General features: G+C 47.7%; 1 protein-coding gene across 9 annotated transcripts in view; it reads right to left on the bottom strand.

The window, feature by feature from the left end:
• Positions 1–22,397, bottom strand: part of CIT (citron rho-interacting serine/threonine kinase) — a 161,283-nt gene that overhangs the window by 10,912 nt on the left and 127,974 nt on the right. For 3 of the 9 annotated variants that reach the window (XM_073881028.1, XM_073881029.1, XM_073881033.1), the window contains 17 exons: positions 19,131–19,271; positions 18,583–18,690; positions 16,684–16,846; positions 16,238–16,402; positions 12,770–12,907; positions 11,833–12,013; positions 11,071–11,162; positions 10,408–10,512; positions 10,029–10,198; positions 9,251–9,295; positions 8,708–8,788; positions 8,433–8,568; positions 6,620–6,759; positions 2,945–3,037; positions 1,224–1,332; positions 984–1,112; positions 348–428 (listed from right to left, as the gene is read on the bottom strand). In XM_073881028.1, the coding sequence (XP_073737129.1) occupies positions 348–428; positions 984–1,112; positions 1,224–1,332; positions 2,945–3,037; positions 6,620–6,759; positions 8,433–8,568; positions 8,708–8,788; positions 9,251–9,295; positions 10,029–10,198; positions 10,408–10,512; positions 11,071–11,162; positions 11,833–12,013; positions 12,770–12,907; positions 16,238–16,402; positions 16,684–16,846; positions 18,583–18,690; positions 19,131–19,271 (2,077 nt within the window). The remainder of the gene's footprint in view (positions 1–347; positions 429–983; positions 1,113–1,223; positions 1,333–2,944; positions 3,038–6,619; positions 6,760–8,432; positions 8,569–8,707; positions 8,789–9,250; positions 9,296–10,028; positions 10,199–10,407; positions 10,513–11,070; positions 11,163–11,832; positions 12,014–12,769; positions 12,908–16,237; positions 16,403–16,683; positions 16,847–18,582; positions 18,691–19,130; positions 19,272–22,397) is intronic. The other 6 variants (XM_073881030.1, XM_073881031.1, XM_073881032.1 and 3 more) reach the window with 3 other exon arrangements.

The following is a 22,397-nucleotide window of genomic DNA, read 5'->3' as shown; positions in this document are numbered from 1 at the left end:
TACGTGCTCTGCCTAATTAGAACTGGCTACATTGACAGGTGTTCAGCTATGCCATGGAGTACTCTGCAGCCTTTGAAATGATTTAAATAAATTCACAGGGAATGCTCTCCTTTCTTCATGAGACCCTAACAAATATTTCACAAGGCTGGTGGATCTGGCATATGCAGTTCTTCATCAAGCATCAGAATCTTTGCCCTGAACACTTCAGGGGACTACGACCTACGGCACTTGGTGTCTAACGTGATCCACAGGCATAGCGCATAAACCAAAAAGGATTCCACCTGCAATTCTTTCCTAGGACTCCAGCTGCTGGCAGAATAGAGCCCTCCAGACCTTGCTTCACTTACCAAAGGCCAAAGGTAAGCGACTCCACTTGAGATCGTCTGTGCGGCTACGTCTTCCGTAAGAATCCACGAACACCCCAAATTCTGCAAGGAGTTGGAGCCGGGGGGCGTTGGCACAGTCAGAGGCAACAGAATCAATGGCACCACACACTTTGCCAGAAGAACAAGGGATTGAGCCCAGGGGACCACCAGCCATATTTACCTGGGTCGTTAAGACCTGAGGACCTTTGCTGAGCCACATCTCTGGGAGATGTGTTAAAGGAAAGTGGGGGAGACAGGAAAGAAGGAGCAAAGGGAGGAGGAAGAGACGGGAGACATGGAGGAAGGGAAAGGGAAGAAACAGAGACCCAGACACAGGGAGGGACAGGAGGAGCCAGAGATTTGCCGTGGGGGAGGGGAAGGGAAAGGAGGAATAAAAAAGAATGAAGAGAAACATCAAAAGAAAACCCAAGAAAGAAGGAACAGAACAGAGAGAAAGGAAAGGGAGAGAGAGAAGCAAGGGGCGGAGAAGGAAAGAAGTGGCTGCTCTCAGGACAGAATATGATGGGGCCGGACGGGGCGAGAGCCCTGGTGGGGGCCTGGGGCTCCCGGGCGCCCGCAAACCCTCAGGACAGCGGCCGGCAGGGAGCCCCGACTCACCGTGGAAGCAGAGCAGGTATTCCTCCCGCTGCCCTGCGCCGTTCACCTGCACGATCGAGACAGGGAAACTGTTGGAAGAGGAGGCAAACACAGCAGGCGCCAAGGAATGGTCATTCTTATCCAGGAATTCTGTAAAGGCAGGTGGGAAGCGGGGCGTCAGGGAGGAGCCAGAATTGGCGGTGAGGCCAGAGCAGAGATCGGCTGGGGGGCGGGGGGAGTGCGGCCGGACTAGGACCCTACCCTCAAGCGTGTACTGCTTCATGTCAATTTCGTAGAATTTATTGGTTCCGATGAGGATACTGTAATTGGTGAAGTGGATGCAGCTGCAGGGCTCTGAGGTCTCTATCTCCTGAGACAGAGGATAGAAGAAAACGATGTGAGTGAACACAGGGCAGCCGCATTTCCACTGCTATTCCGTTTCCCCCTCAGGCATCTCACCGAGCCTTGGAGACGGTCGCCTCTGGACTTGTTCACGTTCTCGGCCACACAAAGCACACACACTCAATCCTTTCACGTCCCCCATGAAGACTAGTAATTCCTTTGCTACCTCTGCGTTCTTTGCAACCCAGACCAAGAATATCAAATGGCAGCCCCAAAAAGAGTCAGAAACACCATTTCAATGGCAAGGTTGCAGTCAAAGACAGATCTTTAAAAATAATACATTCTTATCTGAGGAAAAAGACTGGAAAACACAGGGTTGGTTAGAGGGAGTGGTTTTAGCTTCCTTCTTTTTGTGAGCTAAGTTTCTAACACGAACCTCTATTACCTATATAATTTTTCTCATCACCGTTGTTGTCATCTCTTCCCTTCCCCTCCCCCACGGCAAATCTCTGGCTCCTCCTGTCTATTAGTGATCAGCTTTCTAATTACTTCCACTTGTTTTCAGGCCCATCCTAATATTTTCAAAAACCTAGGCATGCTTATTCAAAATGGTGGCCAAGAATTATAAAGAAGCAATGATTTCTGAGGCTTTTCCTAAAGCTAACAGTTCAAAATCTAATCTGCACTATCACCACCGCATATTTACTGAGCACCTGGTAAGTACGAGGAACAGTTAGGGAGCATGACACAGGGAAAGCAGGGAAAAATCAAACTTCAGAGTTTTGGTCTCAACTTTGTAACAGGATCTCAGCTCAATGGCCTCAATGAAATCCCATTGAATCCCACCTGAAAATTGGGGATTACCACCCGTGCATTTCAGGACTGTTGTGAAAAGTGTTTGTAAAATAGTCAGCTGGGTCTTTGGTACCAGTAGGTGCTCAATAAAATAAAACATGCGAACAGCCCACCCAGGATGAAACTGTTTCCCTAACACATAATGACCCTTATATATTCACCCCGCATTTCACTTGAGACTAATCGGGAAGGCACCTGAAACAAATTAGGCTTACAACAGGTGAACTTTTCCTAATCTAGGGACAAAGGCCAGCCTCTGGAAGGGAGGCGAATGATCTAATGTGCACCTTGTCCACACTGCAGTCACCATCACCACCACTCTGCTCCACAGAGAATCAGCTCCCTAATTACACCTAAGAACACAGCACTGGCTTTTCCAAAAGTTATTAATGGAACCGTCTAGGATCCGACAAAGATTCTGTTAAGTGTCGCCAGGGACCGCTAGCTTCTCAGAGAGATCTCCTTCCTTTTTTATGCTAATTTAAAAGTGTCTCTTCCATCAGCCTGCTTCCTTTCCCCTTAACAAAGAGCTGAATTCACTGGGCTGGCTGGAGAGGCAGCTCACAGGCAGGAGAAAGAAAGTGAGAAGGAAAACTGCAGCTACTCAGGGCTCTGGAGCTTTCTCCAGTAAGGAAGGGTGTAATCTGCTTGTCTGTCTGTCTGTCTCTCTCTCTCTCTCTGGAGGTCACCCAGGCTGAAGGGACCGGACACACACTGGTCCCTGAGACAGCACACTTTCCACACTAAGGGGGGGAACAGCAGGACATGCGAGGCCCGGGGCTTACTTTCCGAATGCAGTACTTGCTGAGGTTTTCGTTGTAGCGTAGAATGACAACTTTGCTGGGCATGGCTGCACAGATGCAGAGCCCGTTCTCAATCTGAAAAGCAATCAGGGAAACAGAGAGAAAGAAAGAGAGGGTCACTGGTGTGTATGCTGGCTCCATAGCAAAACTAGGAACGTAACACCAATTCAGAGCAGAGTTTCTCCACTTCAGTGCTACTGACATCGGACCAGAAAATTCTCTGTGGCGAGAGGCTGTTCTGTGCATTGTAGCAGCAAGTTTAGCAGCAACCCTGGGCTCTACGCTCTAGATGCCAATGGCACAACCCCCAGTTGTGAAGGCCAAAAATCTCTCCAGACACTGCCCAGTGTTCCCTAGGAGATAGAACTGCCCTTGGATAAGAACCACTGATTTAACAAAGACCTGGCAAAGGCCCCTGGAAATCACCCAACACGACACACATTTGGTGTGTGTGCACCTTCTGCTGGAGACAGGGTCTTTTGACGATCTTACCCTGAGGGAGAGGGAAGCAGTAGAAATTACCTCAAGAATTTGGAGACCGTGGTTCAAAGAGAAAAGTTCTTAGCTAAGATCTGTGTACGTGCTGTTCTCTTTTTCTGGAACAGCTAAATCACTCTTACTTCGCCTTCCAATATCAGGTCCTTGTCATTTCACCAAGGGCGAAAAGAAGCTTCTCAAATCAGTACTGACACGAAGGTCAGCCGTTGCAGGGGGAGGGGTGGAATGAGATGGGAGGCGAGAGGGAAGGAATATACAGGAAAATGGAAACTGTTAGTAATGTTCTAGCTCTTGGGGTGGGTAGTGAGTTTGGAATGTTTATATTATTAGATGTTATAATTTTATAATGTACCTATTTTTTTAGTAGTTCCAACACTGTAAAATGCCCATTTCTAGGTAACTCATCATTCACAGAAGAAATCATAAGAAATTTTAAATTTTAAAATACGTGAAATGATAAAAATTTACAGGATGTGACTAAAATTGTAGTTAGAGGGAAAATGTATGGCCTTAAAAAAATCTTAAAAAAAAAAAAAGACCTGAAAATTCATTAACTAAACAAGAGATTAGAAAGAGAACAACGGAAGAAAGCCAGAGAAAACTAAAGGCAGGAAAAACAAAGATTAAGGAAAAAGCAAAACTCAACAATAAAGATAATGCTCTCATAGCAAGAATCAGTACAGCCCGAAGCTGCTCCTTTATAAAGATTAGTAAAATCGGTATAATGCTGATGAAATTAAGATGAATGAGAGACCCAGCACAAGTAATATTAGGGATAAAAAAAAATGCAACAGCTACAAGAGAATATACAACAAAGAACAAAAAGCAGAAAAAAGGAGAGGAAAAAAATGTTCTTTTTAAAAAGAAGAATTAAGGGCGCCTGGGTGGCTCAGTTGGTTGAGCGACTGCCTTCGGCTCAGGTCATGATCCTGGAGGCCCCGGATCGAGTCCCGCATCGGGCTCCCTGCTCAGCAGGGAGTCTGCTTCTCCCTCTGACCCTCTTCCCTCTCCTGCTCTCTCTCATTCTCTAATAAATAAATAAAATCTTAAAAAAAAAATAAAAATAAAAATAAAAAAATAAAAAGAAGAATTAATAAAACTGAAAAGGTACAGCGTTCCTTGCTGGGTCCCTGTTGGGAAATCCTGGGTCCTTCCAGCAACGTCCTTTTATCAGTCCCTCGAGATTCACCTCTTCCGAGAAATCTTCGCAAATTCTAGGCCAGCCACCCTTTTCCTTCATAGTCTATCCTCTTTTTATTGCTGCCAGTTAATCCCAACCATTGTATATGTGACTAAGACAAGAATCCCACCAGCCCCATGGCCAGAGGGTTTCAGAAACCAAAGTCCTCAAGAACAGTGGCCACGGGCAACAACGTGGATGGAGCTGCAGGGTGTTATGCTGAGTGAAATAAGTCAATCAGAGAAAGACATGTATCATATGACCTCACTGATATGAGGAATTCTTAATCTCAGGAAACAAACTGAGGGTTGCTGGACTGGGGGTGGGGTGGGAGGGAGGGGGTGGCTGGGTGATAGACATTGGGGAGGGTATGTGCTATGGTGAGCACTGTGAATTGTGCAAGACTGTTGAATCACAGATCAGTACTTCTGAAACAAATAATGCCATATATGTTAAGAAAAACAAGAAGAAGAAGAAGAAGATAGCAGGAGGGGAAGAATGAAGGGGAGTAAGTCGGAGGGGGAGACGAACCATGAGAGACGATGGACTCTGAAAAACAAACTGAGGGTTCTAGAGGGGAGGGGGGTGGGGGATGGGTTAGCCTGGTGATGGGTATTAAAGAGGGCACATTCTGCGTGGAGCACTGGGTGTGATGCACAAACAATGAATCATGGAACACTACATCACAAACTAATGATGTAATGTATGGTGATTAACATAACAATAAAAAATTTAAAGGGAAAAAAAAAAGAACAGTGGCCCCGCGGCCAGGGTCCCCCCCCCCCCCCCCAGAAGGTTCCTATGGCCCACTGCACCCCTCCCCTGTTGGTCCTCCATCCCTCAGCACAGACCCCTCTGAAGGCTCGGTCAAGTACATAGGATGTGCTAGGTAAACGTTGACTGAGTGACCAAATGCCAAATACCCAGTGAGCAGTCTTCTGAGAAGGGAAAGGCAGTGGTTTACAACGGGAGAACTCCAGTAGCCTCAGGGGTCTACAAATGCTTGATTCAGATTTTATTAGTTATATATGTTCATGTGTATGCACCCACAAATATTCTTAATTTTTTTTGATAAAAAAAATTTCCTTAAAGAAGCAGGCAAGCAAATGTATTTATGTGCCAAAATCAATATGCTATTAGCTACCAAAGAATTAACTTGACTTATCAGGAACTGACTTTATGCTATACAAACGTCATAAATCAGAATTTGCAAGTTTTTAGTAATAAAACATTTTGTCATTTAGTTCGGACATGGGGTTCCAGGTTAGATTAAAAAAAAAAAAAAAAAGACTAGGGGTGCCTGGGTGGCTCAGTCAGTTGAGCAGCCCACTCTTGATCTCAGCTTAGGTCTTGGTCTCAGAGGTCGTGAGTTCAAGCCCCATGCTGGGCTCCATGCTGGGTGTGGAGCCTTTTTTTAAAAAAAAAAAATGAAAATAAAAAGGACTCCATCATACATACATACACACACACACACACACGCACGCATGCACACACTCACATGTACACCCACACACACTTTTTAAATTTATTTAATTTTATTTTTTTATTTGTTTATCCGAGAGAGAGAGAGATCACAAGCAAGGGGGAGGGGCAGAGGGAGAAGCAGACTCCCCGTGGAGCAGGGAGCCCAGCATGGAGCTCGATCCCAGGACCCTGGGATCATGACCTGAGCCCAAGGCAGACGCCCAACTGACTGAGCCACCCAGGCGCCCCCACACACTTTTTTTTAAACTATGGATCATTCTTTTAGTTTTGTTAATTTTATCCTCATTTTTCTCTCTGACATTTCCTTTGGACTCAAAGCCTGTGCAAATTTCATGGCTACACAAATTGTTTCGTGTGCCTAAAGGAAGCAATAGAAATCTAACACAATGAGAGGACAGTTAGTTTTCAAGGTCAAATCAATGAGCCCCGTAGAAAGGGGGGCAGAGCTGATTTCCAGAACACTCGGCCCGCCGAGGCCCTGAGGAGAGCCTTACCTTGCCGGCGGCAAACAAGTGGCAGCCCTTCACGGCTTCGAAAACGTTGGGGGAGATGTCGGGCTGGGCGGGAAGGTGAGCTTGCGCGAGGGACTGCTTCACTTTCTTCACGTCAACAAGGCACAGAGCCCGCTCTTCTCCTGAGGGGGAAGGAAGAGCCTCGGGTCAGTGTGAGGCAGGGAAGCAGGGACGCGGGAAGGCAGTTCTACTTCTCCTCACGAGGAGCCAGGCGGGGCCGCGCAGATGAACAGTTTTCCACAGAGTCCTGTCTACCCGGCTCCGGTCCAAGTTTTAGAACTACAGTGAAAAACATCTGGCTTCTAGGTCGAGAAACTGGGATTGGAAAAAAAAAAAATCCTCTGCAGACGTAAAATCCGAGAGCATGAACTGGACTTTTAAACATGCTCCCACCAAAGCGGGAAGAAGGATGGGTTAGGAGCACCGAGGGGACATGTCATAAAACCACAGGCTTGGACTATTCCAATGTGCCCGTGGCGTGGAGGACAAAGCCCCGTGCCAGATTGCAAGGAACTGCAAGGACACCACTAAACGTAACGCACGACCTGGCGCGGGATCACAAATCAGGGCGAAAAATACCAGAAAGGACATTATTGGGGCTGCGGGTAAAATCTGACTCCGGGCAGCGTATCAGACAACTGCAGTACAGCAAGGGTTAAGTTTCCTGAATTCAAAAAACCGTGCCACGTGACACTATCCCGTGTGATACTCCGACGGCGGATCTGTGCCCTGACACGTTTGTCTAAACCCAGGGAAGGGACACCACCAAGAGTGAACCCTAATGGAAACCGTGGACCCGGGGCGACGATGTGTCACTGTGGGTTCATCAGTGACGTCCAAGGTGCCGCTCTGGTGGGGATGGTGACAGTGGGGGCAGGGGGCCTCCGGGAACTCTCTGTACTTTCTGCTCAATTTCGCTGTGAGCCTAAAACCACTCTAAGGGATAAAGTCAAGAAGGAAGGGAGGAAGGTGGGGATGGAGGGCAAGGAAGGAAAGGAAGAACAGGAAGGGAGGCAAGCAAGCGGAAAGAAAGGAACAGAAGAGGCAAAGAGACGGAGTGTTGAAAGACAGGAAAGGCCAGTTCCTGACCCTATTTACCTCACCCCCGGATGCATCCAGCCACACCTGAAACAAGACCTGGCTGTGGATGTTTTTGAACACTGAACCAACAAATTACTGTTTTCCCTTAAAAAAAAAGGACGGCCAATAAAGAGAGAAAAAAAATTTTTTTGCCATGGTTGTGTAAGAGAATGCTCTTGTTCTTAGCTGATATGCTAACGACTTTGGGGTCACAGCTGCAAGGGACTCTCAGATGGTTCAACAGTTAGTGTGTGTGCATGTGCGTCTGTAGAGGAAGAGAGGAAAAATACGGCCAACCGTTAACAGTGGCGGACAGCCCAAGGGTCTCCCAGGGGTCCCGGAGAGGTAAGAGGCCACATGCTAACAGCAGGCCAGCTCTCAGAAGGCCACGGCTCACGATGGCATTGACGTCACCGTGACATCGGCATCAAAGGGTCTGCCGTTAATGATACTTCGGGGCTCACTACTCCTCACTTGGCATAACGGTAAAGTGTTCTTTGGGGGTGTCCGACTGTGCTGCACAGGCCACCGCGGGAACGAGTCTGGGCCGAGAGCACCATCAGCTCGGGCACCGATGGGGACCCAGAGGAAAGAGCCGCTTTGGCTCCCATCTGCCACCAGGAGGGCCTGCCTTTGTGTTTCACAGGCGTGACACTTGGTCTCAAATAGTTTCCCTTGACAGTGAAAAGAAAGCGCCACGCCCTTGGCCTACCACCTGCTATCATGAGGAGCTTCTCCAGGTCCTTGATGATATAAATTTGGAAGACCGCTCCAATTCCGGGGACATGGGTGAGGGAGTTTTTCAAGACATTCAGTGCGTAGAGCCCTTCCTCAGTGCCCACCAACACCACCTGCAGGAACAGAAGTCCACAGGCGGAGCGTAAGCATAACCACGTGCCCACGACAACCCCGAAGAGTAGGAAGAGCAAGAGCCCTTTGGCTCGTGACTGGGGGGGGGGGCTACAGCCAGTGCCCGGAGAACAGCGCTACCTGGTCGCTGAAGGGCAGCGTGCAGTTCATGTCCAGACGGTCATCACCTTCCAGTTTCAGCAGGGAGTTTCCAAGCAATTTCTTTTCATATTGGAACCAAAAAGAAAAGAAGAAAAGGAAAAAAAAAAGGCACAGTAAGTTTGAACTGTTCATAACCAAACCATCCAGAGACAAAAGCAAGAACAGAGAGAAGTTTGGTGCCAGGAAGAAAGTAAGGTTACTCCTGAAAACGCCAGAAACACACATTTGCTCTTGGCTTGCCCCGTATTTTGATCTGAGCTCAAAAGGCAGAAGGTGAATGTTTCTGGTACCTCCGGGGCGGTTGTTAATTAGCATCAGAGTTACGCCTCGGCTTGGACGCAGAAATAAATGAGTGAAGTAGACACAGAGATTTTCTGTGGTAGGAAATAAACTGACGCTAAAGAGATGTCACCCGCAGAGGGTTCATAAGCCACATGGAAGGCTCCTTCCCCTCCAGGCCGCAGCCAAAGTACAAAGCCCAGGGTCGGCAGCGAAGCAGCAAAAGCTTCTGAATCTCTTTACCTGAACCCACGCAGGCAGAAGCTCGTAGGAGAGACGGTCGCAGCCCTATTGTGCACATATTAACGTGGATTTCAATAAAAGGCTCGCACAGGGAACCACAGAACAAGTCATCAAAACAGGTCCACCCAGTGAGCCAAGCTCCTCTCAGGAGGCTCATGGTTAAGTAGTTTGCCACTGCCAACACCGAACATGTTTACTAGGAGCCCAGTGTTTGGTCTTGGGTGGAGAAAACGCCAATGAGCAAGGAGCCCTGTTTATATCCTGGAACTTTCCCGGAGGAGTGATGCCAATCAAGGCACACCTACAGTTCTGACGTCTTAAGGAGAAGTAGGATCCCGAACCTGCCTACAGAAGAGCAGATCATGTGGAAGCTACGGAGGTTATGGAAAGCCCTCCCCGAGTTGGCATGGTTTCGGCAGACTTTTGCGCTGCTTCGTGGCCAAGTGCTTGCAACTCAAGTCTTCAAATAAACTCATCAGAGTAAACGAGAGAGAGGATCTCCGTATGAGTATGTCTGCCGCCACGACCAAGATCCGTCGCGCCCCAAGAGCTGGCTAACGGCGCTGACTCCCCCATTATAAAGGGCTGCAGAGGGAGGGCGTGTGACGCCAGACAAGCCAGCACAGAGCCCGTGTCTTGGTCACACAAGCGCCCCAGTCACGACAGTCTCGGACCATCACCCCTCAGGGAGGCAGCAACAGGGCTCCCGGCACTCAGGTCAGTTCCCACGTCAGCCCACGTCACAAAGACAAGCTCCAGCACCCGTCTTCATACTCACAGCATCGGCTTCTGCTTTTTCCCTAGAAACTCTCCCACCTGCGACAACAGACTCTAAGGCAGTGACCCAGCGCTGTTTGTCGGGGAAGCTGGGAGCCAGCAAGTAGAGCGTTCTCCCGGGCCAGCAGGTGGTGTGCGGGTGAGACTCCATCTTCAGTATGTAGGGGACATCTAGGGGATCGGACAGAGAGCAGGGTTTGGGTGTGGCTTTCCCTCACTCCCAGGGGAGGGATGGCCCTGAGGGGTAAGAGATCCCCCCTCCCAAGCACGCAAGTCCCAGTCCCCCCTAAGACTGCAGAGCGGAGGACCGTGGCCCCTTCTGCCCCTGCTGACTGAGCAAGCCCGGCGCGCCCCTGGTGGGCTCTCCTGCTTCCCCTCACCTGCTTTGGCTGTATTTGCAAGCTCAGAAGCACCAACGGCGCCATGAATAGATACATCCCCGTCGGGAAGGCACAGCTCAAATTCTTCCACCGGCCTCTGTCCAGCTTGGTGCGAAGAGGAAGGGCAGAAAGAAAACCAAAAGAACAGGAACAAGAACAAGGGGAGAAAAGAAGAAGAAAAGAAACAGAGAGCGAGAGCGAGAGAGCGAGAGAGCGAGAGAGAGAGAGAGAGAGAGACAGGGCAAGAGAGACAGTACGCGTGGAAAGAGAGGCATACGAGAACAAAGGAGGAAGGGGAAAGGTGTGCGGAGGAGGCAGAGAGGGAAGATAAAAACAAAATAAAGTGTGTCAGATGAGCAGCACAGTCAAATTTCTGATGCCGATGCGGATTTATGGGCTAGTTGACTGAGGCGGAAGTTCTCTGAAGGTGTATTAGCAGGTAGAATCTTCAGGGCAGCACCCTGCAGGGTCTTCAGAGGGGAGACCTATAGACGTGAGTATCGTACCAATAACCTTTAGCGAAGTCATTTGGTTTTTAATTTTCAAAAATGGAAAATCGTAGAAGGCTGGCGACGCAGTCCGGAAAACAAAACCTTCACGCCAAGACTGGGAGACCTGGGTCAACCACGTGCACTGAAACTGCCCCCTGAATTATTAATTTACCTTCTCTGGCTTCATTGTCATAAATGAGGACTTTGGATCCCTCCAGGACAATGTACTTCCGGTCCCAGCCTTGCTGTCCTCGTTTGTTATTCCTGGGAAAAGAGGGATGGACGAGAACAAAGGTGTGGAGCCCGAGTCACAGGAAGGGGGGAGGGGTGGCGGGGAGGGGGAGAGGGAATCCTAGTCAAGAGGCTTCCCAGGGAAAGCTCGGGAATGGGGGCGGCCTGGTCTGTTCTGTCAGGGGCTGCAAAGCTTCCTGCTACCCCTTGTCGGTTCTGTGGCTGACCCAGGAATGCCACTGGTAGCAGAAGGACGAATGGGAGAAAAGCATACAATTTTAATTTATATGTTCCCGGGAGTCTCCCCCAGACAATAAAGGCCCCAAAAGTGGAGAGGCCTGCGGGTTTGCACACTGGCTCGAACAAAGACTAGCAATTATGAAAAAGCAACTAAAATGTTGCAGGAGAGAGAAGGAAGAAAAAGGTTACTTTAACAAGGGTTCCTTGCAGAGTTCTCTCTGCAGGCCTTGATTCCCTGTCTCTGGTGATAATATTCCTTTCCTCCTGGAAAAGGGAGGGCTGCTTTTACACAGGAATCGCATCTCCGACTTTCAGGAAGAGAGAGGGGAGGTCAGAGTGTCCTTCTGAGACCGGTGTTTGTCATGTGCCTTTGGCTCCAAATATTCCTTGTTTCCAAGTGGCCTATTTTGGGGGGGTGTCTTCACCAGCACCTGCCCCAGCCCGAGGCACCCTGCCACAATACCTGGGCACCTTCATCCACCCTTCCAGGTGCAAGCCGCTGCTGGGCTCCTTGGTCTGGAGACCCGGAGAGTTCATTTTGTCACGGCAGAAGGCCTCGGTGAAGTGTGTGGCATACTCGGCTGGCAGGCCACAGGTGGCTGGCAAGCACGTGGAGCACTTGGGATGACACATCACCTGACATTCTGAGGAAAAGCAGAAAACACCTTGGCGGACCATGGCCCGTGCTTTCCTCTGCCAGCCAAGCCCCCACCAGGCCCCAACACCCAGGCAATCCCTAAGCTTTCCCAGAAGCCAGGCCCCAACAGAGAAAGGAAAAGAGGGAGCCAAGTGTTCTCGACACGGTGTTCCCGACTTCTCCCCAGGCCGCCACCAACAGGTGTGTAAGGGACCTGGTTTGCACGGTTCAGCTGGAGAGAGCACACAGCCTAAAAGTGGGGAGAGAGCAAGCTGGGCAAAAACAGGGGGCTGGAAATCAGCAAAGCACAAGGCATTTTGCACAGGGCGGTGGAGACATGAGCTGGAAACAGGGATATGCTCATTCCTTTAACAGGGGAAAAATAGTGTCCTCCCACTGAAACTAAAAGCTTGAAAATGAATGTACTGCAGGATGAAAAATTTAAAAAGAAAAACCACAGGGGCACCTGGGTGGCGCAGTGGGTTGAGTGTCCAACTCTTGGTTTTGGCTCAGGTTGTGATCTCAGGATCGCGAGATCAAGCCCCGCGTCAGGCTACAAGCTCAGTGCAGAATCCGCTTGAGATTGTCCCCTTCTCTCTCCCTCTACCCCTCCCGCTCTGCTCCCCGACTCTCTCTAATGTAAATAAATAAATCTTTAAAGAAGAAAGAAGAAAGAAAAGAAAACCACCCACCCCCATCAGACAGATCTGTTTGGGTGGAGACAGGCAGGTGCCCACTGCAAACACACAGCCGCTGCTCTTACCAAGACATTTGGATGCCTGGCGCCCGAAGTGCACAGTATCCAGACACACAGCACACTTTGTGGCTCGCATGTTCAATCCTACGTTAAATCGGTGAGGAATATTGTGGTGCATGCGCTCCTTAAGACGCCGACTGAATTCTGAAGGAAAATTAAAAAAAAAAAAAAATCATTAGGTGTTACAAATGATCCCATCAAGTAAAAAAGAAAAACAACCCAAAGAATGGGCAAGAATATTTGTAAATCATATCTCTGACAAGGGACTTGTTGCTAGAATATACAAAAAGCTCTTACAACTCAATAATAAAAAGACAAATAACCCAACTTTAAAACGGGCAAAGGATTTGACTAGACATCTCTCCAAAGAAGATAAATAAATGACCAAGAAGCACATGAAAAGATGGTCAAAATCATTAGTCATTAGAAAAACACAAATCAAAAGCACAATGAGATTCCACTTCACACCCACTCAGACGTCTAGAATCAAAAATGCAGGAAACAAGTGTTGGTGAGGATGTGAAGAAATTAGAACCCTCATACACTGCCGGTGGGAATGTCAAATGGCGTAGCCACTCCGGAAGACAGTTTGGCAGTCCCTCGAAAAGTTAAATTTCAGATCACCCAGCAATGGTATGACCCAGCGATTCCATTCCTAGGTATATCCCCAAGAGAACTGGAAACATACGTAGCCACAACATACAACGTTCACAGCAACATTATTTATAATGGCCTAAAAGTGGAAACAACCCAAATTATTATCAGTGGATTAAGAAACAAGATGTGCTATCCATACAATAGAATATTACTCAATCGGAAAAAATAAAGAACTAATAAATGCTATAACATGGGTGAATCTCAGAAGCATTATGCTCAATGAAAGAAGCCAGACACAAAAAATACGGTATGATCTCACTTACTGAAATGTCCAGAGTAGCAAATCTATTCGGCTTAGTGGCGGCCAGAGGTCGGGCAGAGGGGAGAATGGGCAGTTCTGCTATAGGGTAGAGTGCTTTTGGGGGAGGGAAAGGTTGAGGCCAAAAATGTCCCCAAATTACAATGCGATGGTTGTACAACCAATGGTTGCACAATGGTTGTGCAACCATTGCACAACAATCAAGTGCACAACCCTGTGCACTTGATAAAAAAAAATCATACACTTCAACTGTGTGAATTGTATGGTATGTGAATTTATCTCAATAAAACTGTAAAAAAGAAACATTACAGCAGATTAGTTACGGGGTGTGAAACCATTTTAACACTAACAGATGCATCTAGGTTTATAGGAATCAACTTCAAATCTCCATTATCCAGTTATTAGGAGTATTTTTAAAGAACGTATTACTGCCAGAAGACAGGCTATATGATACCAACGATGTTTGTGGGCCTAAGGGAAGCATATGCTTTTAAGTCAAACATTTGTAAATATTTTAATCATGAAAGTTTTTGTTTTCCAGATGAAATCCTGTATCTAGAAGTTTTCAGAATTCAGTTTAAAAATCAGTTCTGAATTACAGAATTTCTAATTATTAGATACATAAACTGCCTGAAGAATTCTCTTCATGTCCTGTTCTTTCATGAATAACCTCCGTTGGTTAAAAAACTCAACTTTTAAGCCTTAAAAATTGAATTATTACATTTATATTCCACTCTGTTAAAATAACGAGGTTGCTATAGGCCCTCTCTCCATAGTGACCTAATTAAAGACAGCCTTAAACAGCAAAGCTTGGGATCCAAATTTCTGAATCCAAATTGGGTTCTCCACAGAACATGGCCTCCCATCCTTTATCAGAAAGCTGCAAGGAATAAATGACGTGAACGCACTCTGACCCGGTGAATATACACGGGAAGGAGGGGCCTGGGGTCTGAGGAACCTCGCAGACCGCTGCTCTATGGAGCCCGGTCAACAGACACTATGGCCAGAAAGGATTTCCTTCCCCCGTGTTACCATCACTATAAAACGATGACTTTAAGAGTAAAGCTCTTTGGGGCGCCTGCGTGGCTCAGTCGTTAAGCGTCTGCCTTCAGCTCAGGTCATGATCCCGGGATCCTGGGATCGAGCCCCGCATCAAGCTCCCTGCTCAGTGGGGAGCCTGCTTCTCCCTCTCCCTCTGCCTCTCCCCCTGCTTGTGTTCCTTCTCTCGCTGTGTCTCTCTCTGTCAAATAAATAAATAAAAAATCTTTAAAAAAAAAAATAAAGAGTAAAGCTCTTTGATTCAAAGTGTTATGAAAACATAAGAAACAAGAGGGCATCATCACGGAAGAAAAACCATTTGCTGAAGAACCACCACAGACACACCAAAACACCATCAAGATTTGCCACTAACATCCATTACATTGTGATACCATGACGCTACCCCACAGCTCTGCTCTACGATCCCCTAAGACCTTCCAAACCACCTTCCTTGGGCATTTTTTTTTTAAAGAAAGGCAGACTGCCCCATGCGGCGCCGCATTTGGATGCGTCTGGAGTCTTGGAAGCTTGACCACCCGACATTCTCCTACAAATGGACCTTGAGAGCTTGTTTGAAGGTTCTAGCAGGGGAGCTCAGCTACTCATATACCCTTGACCGAAGAATAGTCCTCCGGTGTCAGGGAAGGCCGTCACCTTTGACCAAGCGTGCAGCTTCAGGGGGGATGACACACACATGGAGCGGTGAGGGAGGAGGGGGACACCTGCCTCCCCAGCCACATCAGCCCAAACAACCCTGGTGACCAACGGGGTGTCAGATGTCACAGCCAGACCGCCCTCACAACCTGTCCTTTCTTTTTTTTTTTTTTAAGCCCTTTTCCTCTCTAGATGAACAGAGTACTTTTAAGACCACAAAGAAAACTTCTTACACTGTTGGTAAGAATATAAACTGGATCAAACGATCAGCATTCAAAATGCAAATAATCTTGAATGCAGTGAGTCATTTCCCAAAAACTAATCCTATGGCTGCAGCACCTGCAGAGGTGCAGGGTTTCGCTACAGGGTGCTCCTGGTGGGGGGAGACTGGAAACAACCCTAAATGCCCATCGGCAGGGGTCTTGGTTTAACAGGTGAACCATGTACCCACACCAGTGAGTACCATGCGGCCCTCTCAGAGGACGAGATTGATGCATATGAATTAATAAACACTCCAAGATAATATTTTAAGTGAAAAAAAAAAAGGTGTTTCGCAGGGTACAGCGTGTGTGCTGTGATATTTATAACAGAAAAAGGGCTGAGGAAAATACGCCTATTTTCTCATACTCTTGAAATATAACTATATAAGGTACAGGAGTAACACGACGTGTGCCTACATGCATATGAACTATTGCCGGAAGAATACTCAGGGACCTGGCACTGGGACAGGGGAGAAGACGAACTTCTGACTCTTTGGTATTATTACCCTTAGTATTATTACTTGTCACTTTTACCATATGTCTGCATTTTCTTGGTCAATTAAAAATGATTTTCAACAGAACTCCAGTGGCTCCTTGGGCACGTACCCTCTGGAGTTGACGACTCCTTTCTGCGGCTGGACGGCGGGGCGAGCAGGCTCATGGCACTGGGCTGGTGCTCGGGTGACCGCACGATAGCGGACATGGCGATCTGCTGCCTCGCGGCGGCCGGCGTAGACGGGTGCGGATGGTCTGTGGCCTTCCGGTGGGCAGCTGGAGAGAGACCAGTCCGATGCCTTTCGGTTAGCTGGGTCACCAAGAGGCCAAAACCAAGCAGACTGCCCCTGGGCTGTCTTTCGAGGACCCAAGACCAAGAGAACAGGCATCGTGCCGAATGGACAATGCCAAGGATGCTGTGAATTTTTCAGACTTGGGGGATGTCTGCACTGAGAGCTTCCGGGCCATAGAGACAGATGCTGAACTACTACGACCAATCTGCTTGAGATGGGTCCTCTGCCTTTATTCCACAGACTTGGCATAGGGAGTGCCCCTACCTTCCTCCCGGGCAGACCGGAGCTCGATGCGGGTCTTCTGAAGGGCTTCCTCTAGCTCTGCACAGCGAGCTTTCTCCTTCTCCAGGGCCACCTTCAGCTCATTGTACTGCAGAGGAACCTGTGTGGGCAAAGCAGGGTCCTCTTTCCGTCGACTAAATAAACCCTAGCAATGGAAACAGAGATATCTCCTAACTCCTGGAAACTGGCACTGGAAACTAGCTAAAGGAACACTGACTCAAGAGGAGCAAACCACGAAAGCCAGGAGCATACTCACTGTAAGCGGATTTAGTAAAAATGGCATGTGAAGGGGGGAAAGGGGAGACTGAGCCACAGCCCATTCCAGCCGGCTGGAAAAAAATAGGGTTTCGGAAATTTTCGACAAGAGGGTTCAAGATGCTTGAACTGCCACCACCTCTTCCTTTAGCATTCCCAAGAAGGAGAGCCATTTCCTGAGTCTTTACCCTCAAAAAATGGAAGTGGAGGATGGAGTCAGGAGGGATGGTTCGGAAATCACTCTTGCTTTGCGTTTGTCTCATGATGCTTAGTTACAAGACACAGAGATAAGCGTTTAAAAAAAAAAAAGGAGACCAAAAACCTGAATACTAAAATGGTATCAAAACAAGGGGCTTACTCAAAAAAAAAAAAAAAAAATGCAAATGAAAACACGTACTGGACACGGAGGGGAAAAAAGGAAAACACAGGGAATAATGGGACTGGAAAAAAAAAATTAACAACCAAAAATCAATGGAAACACCCCAGCTACAGCACATGACACAATCAGATAACAATCCGCTGCTAAAATAAAAAAAGATTGAGTATCATAAAAGATTAAATATCATAAGCATAACAAGCACCAACTGTCCCACGGTAGGCCAGAATACTCCCTCCCCTGCAGCCCCCACAGGAGGAAGCTGCCTCTGAAGGCTACTCTCACCCCTTACAGTCCAAGCAGGGCTGGGACCACAGGCACCAACTGCCCACTCCAGCCCCCTCTCATGTATTCCAAGTCCCAGGGGGGTTGCCACTGCTCCCCCAGCGTAGGGATGCCTTTGGAAGCAAACTGCAAGCTCCTTAGAGACCTTTTCCAACTGAGAACACCTGGCCAAACCTACTGGGGCGGGGGGTGGGGGGGGCTCGGTGGTTTAGGGAAGCGTGTTTTAGGTGTAGTAAAAATCTCCCCAGGTGCATCTACATAGAACCCTGTCCATAGTTGTTGTTTTTTTCTTTCTAGTCATAGTTTTTCATTTGTTTGTCTATCATAATTTTAAAGGGATGGAGCAGCACTCAGTGGAGGGCCTAGTTATCCAGTCAGGCCCTGTAGGCAAGTCACCTCAATTCCCTGGTTCCTGGTCTCCTCCTAGGCCTTTGCCAATCAAAAGGACTGGGCTGGGTAATTTCCAGTCTTTTCTAGAGTCCCGTACATGTGCCCTGAGAATCCTTCAACAGAACTAAGAACCCCTTTCTCTCTCTCTGGAATCCCAAACGCATGACCTATAGCCTCTCTATAGTCCTGTACGTGTGACCTGCCAATTCCTCTGGAGTCTTGTACAATGACATCCGTATAAACCTTTCTCTCGGCTGCCACCCCCACCCCCACCCCAGCTGCTTAGGAAATGGGAAAAAAAAAATCATTCCCTTATCAGAGACAGGCACCAAACACAAAGTAGCGTGTTACAGACTTGATTAACAACATGAACACAAAGTAGCGTGTTACAGACTTGATTAACGACATCCCTTCTGTAAGGACTGTTCTGACTAACCCAAAACCTCTTTTCAACCCAATATAAAACAAGAAAAGTGCGTTTTGTTTTATGTTTCTATAATTATCCATCACGGCGGTACTTAATGAATCATAATGACCGAGCAAAAACTCCCCACTTTTCAAACACAAGGACCCACCTTTTTCTTCTTAGCGGGCTGGTCCATTTTGGCTTGCAGAAAGTCAATGAGTTTGGTTTGTTGAGAAATAGTACCTTCCATTTTCACCTTTTCGTGAGAATAGAGAACCTAAAAATTCATAAAGACAAAAATAAGCTCAGCCCTCGAAAGAAGGATGCTTTTAAATTTGGTACTTTAAGAACATAAAATATTAGGTCGTGAGGATACTAGCATATGAAAATTCAACACAGACCACACTGGGCCAATATTTACTTACTTAGTCCTTTTCTATGGCCAAAAACAAAACGAAAAACAGGACTGATAGACGGATAAGTATATGGAAAAGTGTGTTAAAAAAAAGCCAGGGGTTAATATTAGAATCTCAGAGCTGATCATTATAGGTATTTTCCAACTTCTCTGAAGGTTTGGAAATTTTCATAATGAAATCTTGGGGAAAACACACAAAAATCACAATATAAAGAAAGTGAACTTTTCACCACATGGCTTTTGGCCATGATGCTTTGCCTCTGCAGACAATTTTTAAGTAAAATCCCTTTGCTGGTTCTCACCTGAATGTTTTCTAGCTGGTATTCCAGATCGCTCCTTTCGGTCTTCAGCAGATCAGCCCGGTCCAGAGCTTCTTGCAGCCCTTGAGTCAAACGGAAAATGTGATTCTTCTGCAGGTCCATCTGCTGCTGTAATTTGGCTTGCTAGTGGGGAGAAAGGCCAAACAGAGTCTCGATACCACAGACAATACAACTCGTTCCCCCCACTGTTCTTGTTACCAAACTAATTGCAGGCATGGCGCCAATTTTCGGCTTCTGAAATCATCTCGTCTTCTGTCCCAGACGGATGCATGGGCACAGTTAAAAAGAATTTGCCCAGAAATCTCTGACGGCCAGCAAATCACAGGATCCCCACTGTAGGAGGAAGGCTAGCTGGTGTGTCTGTCTTTCCAGTCAGTTACAATTAAGGACACTGCCCCCCTGTGAGTTGACATCAAAGATGCTGCAAAATACTACAATGACAACTAAGCTCCAATTTGTCCTTCGCTTTGCTTTTTAAGGTCCCATTTGCTATTGCGAGAAACCACTGTTCAGGCACTGTGGATGCACAAACAGGAATCATGTCACCTCTAACTTAAGGAGCGCCTTGTCAGGGTGAGGGACCCCCAACCAGGACACAAAGAGCCACAGTCATAGGAGATACTTTTGCAGTGTGGGGAGGAAGGAAGAGAAGAGCCCAGACTCAGCACAGCAGTCAGTAAAACCCGGGGGCGGGGGGATCACTTTAGTGTTTTAGAAATAGTTTTGTGCTGGAAATCTCTCTCCAATTTTTACAATGGAAGTCAACCAGAAAATAAAGCGGGCTGTAAAGATGCTGGTTTTATGGCTCTCCTTCCTAAAATGCTTCTGTTTCTAAAAAAGCAGGAGAGAGCAGCTACCCTGAGGAGACGCCGCCTGATGGCATCCGACCCTGGTGTGACAATCTAACCACCCTGGAGGTGGCCCTAACACCCTCTCCCGTGGTGGCCTAGACTCTCTGCAGACTCAAGGACAGAGCTCCTAAAGAGCAGTAAACACCACCACGGGCATTTCCCAGCAGGCGACGGCAAATCTCCGCGCTCTCAGCCCCAGAAGGCCGAGAGCTACCAACAACCTCAGAACTTGCTGACCCTCTTCATCTCATTTCGCTTCCCTCCACCTATGTTTTGTTTCTCTCTCCATCTCTACTCCTCAACAGCCCTTCCTCTTGAGGGGAAGCGGATTCCTTGAGGCATCACGGTGTGGTGGAACGAATGTGGGCTTTGGAATGCTACAGACCCTAGTATAAATGAGGACTCTAACATGTATCAGTCATAGGACCCGGGGGGAAGCTCATAGTGCCTCTAGAAGCCTCAGTGTCTTCACCTGAAAGTGGGTACAATGCCTGCCCTGTTGGGTGATATACTGAGCGCCATGCCCAGCGTACCATAGATGCTCAAGGAGTTTTCACAGCCTCTCTGTCTCCCCTTCCCTCCATCCAGTTCAGGCTCCCCTCCCCCTACCCGGTCCGTCCCTAGCCCAGCTGTCTTCCCCATGCCGACCTCCTCTGCCAGCCTCCCCGCATCGGTCCTCTGGAAAGCAAGAGATACTGTCAGCAACCAGAGATCACCTGCCCCGTATGCCAACCTGGGATTTCTGAATCAAACCACAGAAACCCCTAAAATATGGGGAGGGGGGAGCAGAGAAAACATTAAGATTACCGCTTAAAGGGAGCTATCAGTCCCCTACGGCGCAAGCGATTTCCGCAAATTACCCTCTTTAGTTTCTTCCCACTATTTTAGGACAACATTAATTACTAGGCAGGAAGCAGAGAATAAGGAGCTGGGGACAAGAATCGGGTTGGTGACAGCCAGGCCCAAAATATGTCTCTAGAACAAACGCATCAACTGTCCTTTAGCTTTCCAAGAAACAGGCTGCTTACTCACTATAATAAAAAAACAAGTGAGAGTGGCAGGTTGCTGCTCGGTGGAATGCTTTTCAAAACCATTTACCTGCTTCCCAGAGAGAGGCAAATGGGGGCTATTCACGGGTCAGTGTCGGACTGAAAGGAGAGCATTAGCTCTGTGCTTTCATCTGTCCAAGAGTTTCACAAGGGTGACAGGAGACCGGCAGGACGCACGGAGGAGCTGGATCACAGAACCGGAGCACCGGACAACCCTGGTGGCTCAAAGGATGGATCAAAACCAACCAAAGAAAGTTCAAAAGGATGGGATTTTTAAAGACACTGCCTGATAAGGGCACCTGGGTGGTTCAGTCGGTGAAGCGTCTGCCTTCGGCTCAGGTCATGATCCCAGGGTCCTGGGATCGAGCCCCTGCATCGGGATCCCTGCTCGGCGGGAAGCCTGCTTCTCCCTCCCCCACTCCCCCTGCTTGTGTTCCTGCTCTCGCTGTGTCTCTCTCTGTCAAATAAATAAAATCTTAAAAAAAAAAAAAAAAAAGCTTCCAAAGCCATTTTGGGCCCAAGAGGAAAGATTTGGGAGAGATATCCATTAGCAAAGTCTGGGACAATGGAACAAGGGCTGGGAATCTGGGCTCCATGACATAAAAAACTCTTTCCAACTCTGAGACTATGATTCTGGCCCCATTTACAAGTCTCTGTGCCTAATGAAGAGGACACTTGGGTTAATTTAAGAAAGAAGACAAATGAGCAAATACAAAAAAAGAAAGAGAGAGAGACAAATGAAGAAACAGACTCTTTAACCATGGAGAACAAATTGATGGTCACCAGAGGGGAGGTGAGTGGGAGGATGGGAGAAATAGGGGATGGGGATTAAAGAGTACACTTAGCATGCTAAGCACGCAGACAGTAATATCTCTTGATTTCAAGATGTTATCATCAGATGGTCTGGTAATGGAATAAGATAGACATGTAGACGGCTTTGTGACAAAGATGTCAAGAAAATTTAATGAAAAGAGTCTTTTAACAAATGGTACTGGAGTAACAGGACAGTTCTATGGAAAACAGTGAACCTCTCTAGCCCGGGTGGCTCAGTCGGTGAAGCATCTGATTCTTGGTTTCGGCTCAGGTCATAATCTCAGGGTCATGAGATGGAGCCCCGCGTCGGGCTCCATGCTCACCGGGAAGTCTGCTTGAGATTCACTCTCTCTCCCTCTCCCCGCGCCCCTCTCCCCCACTCACACACTCTCTAAAATAAAATAATCTTTAAAAAAATAAAACAAAATAAAGAATCCAGATACAAGGAGTATGTATACTATGACCTCACTTCTAGGAAATTCTAGAAAAGAAAAGCTCTGGGGCGGGGCGCCTGGGTGGCTCAGTGGGTTAAGCGT

Source organism: Callorhinus ursinus, unplaced genomic scaffold (genome assembly GCF_003265705.2).
Source record: "Callorhinus ursinus isolate GAN/ISIS: 27379988/994484 unplaced genomic scaffold, GSC_fseal_2.0 scaffold41, whole genome shotgun sequence".
Taxonomy (NCBI): domain Eukaryota; kingdom Metazoa; phylum Chordata; class Mammalia; order Carnivora; family Otariidae; genus Callorhinus; species Callorhinus ursinus.
The sequence above is the reverse complement of the archived record's forward strand: the minus strand, read 5'-3'. Positions and strand labels throughout refer to the sequence as shown.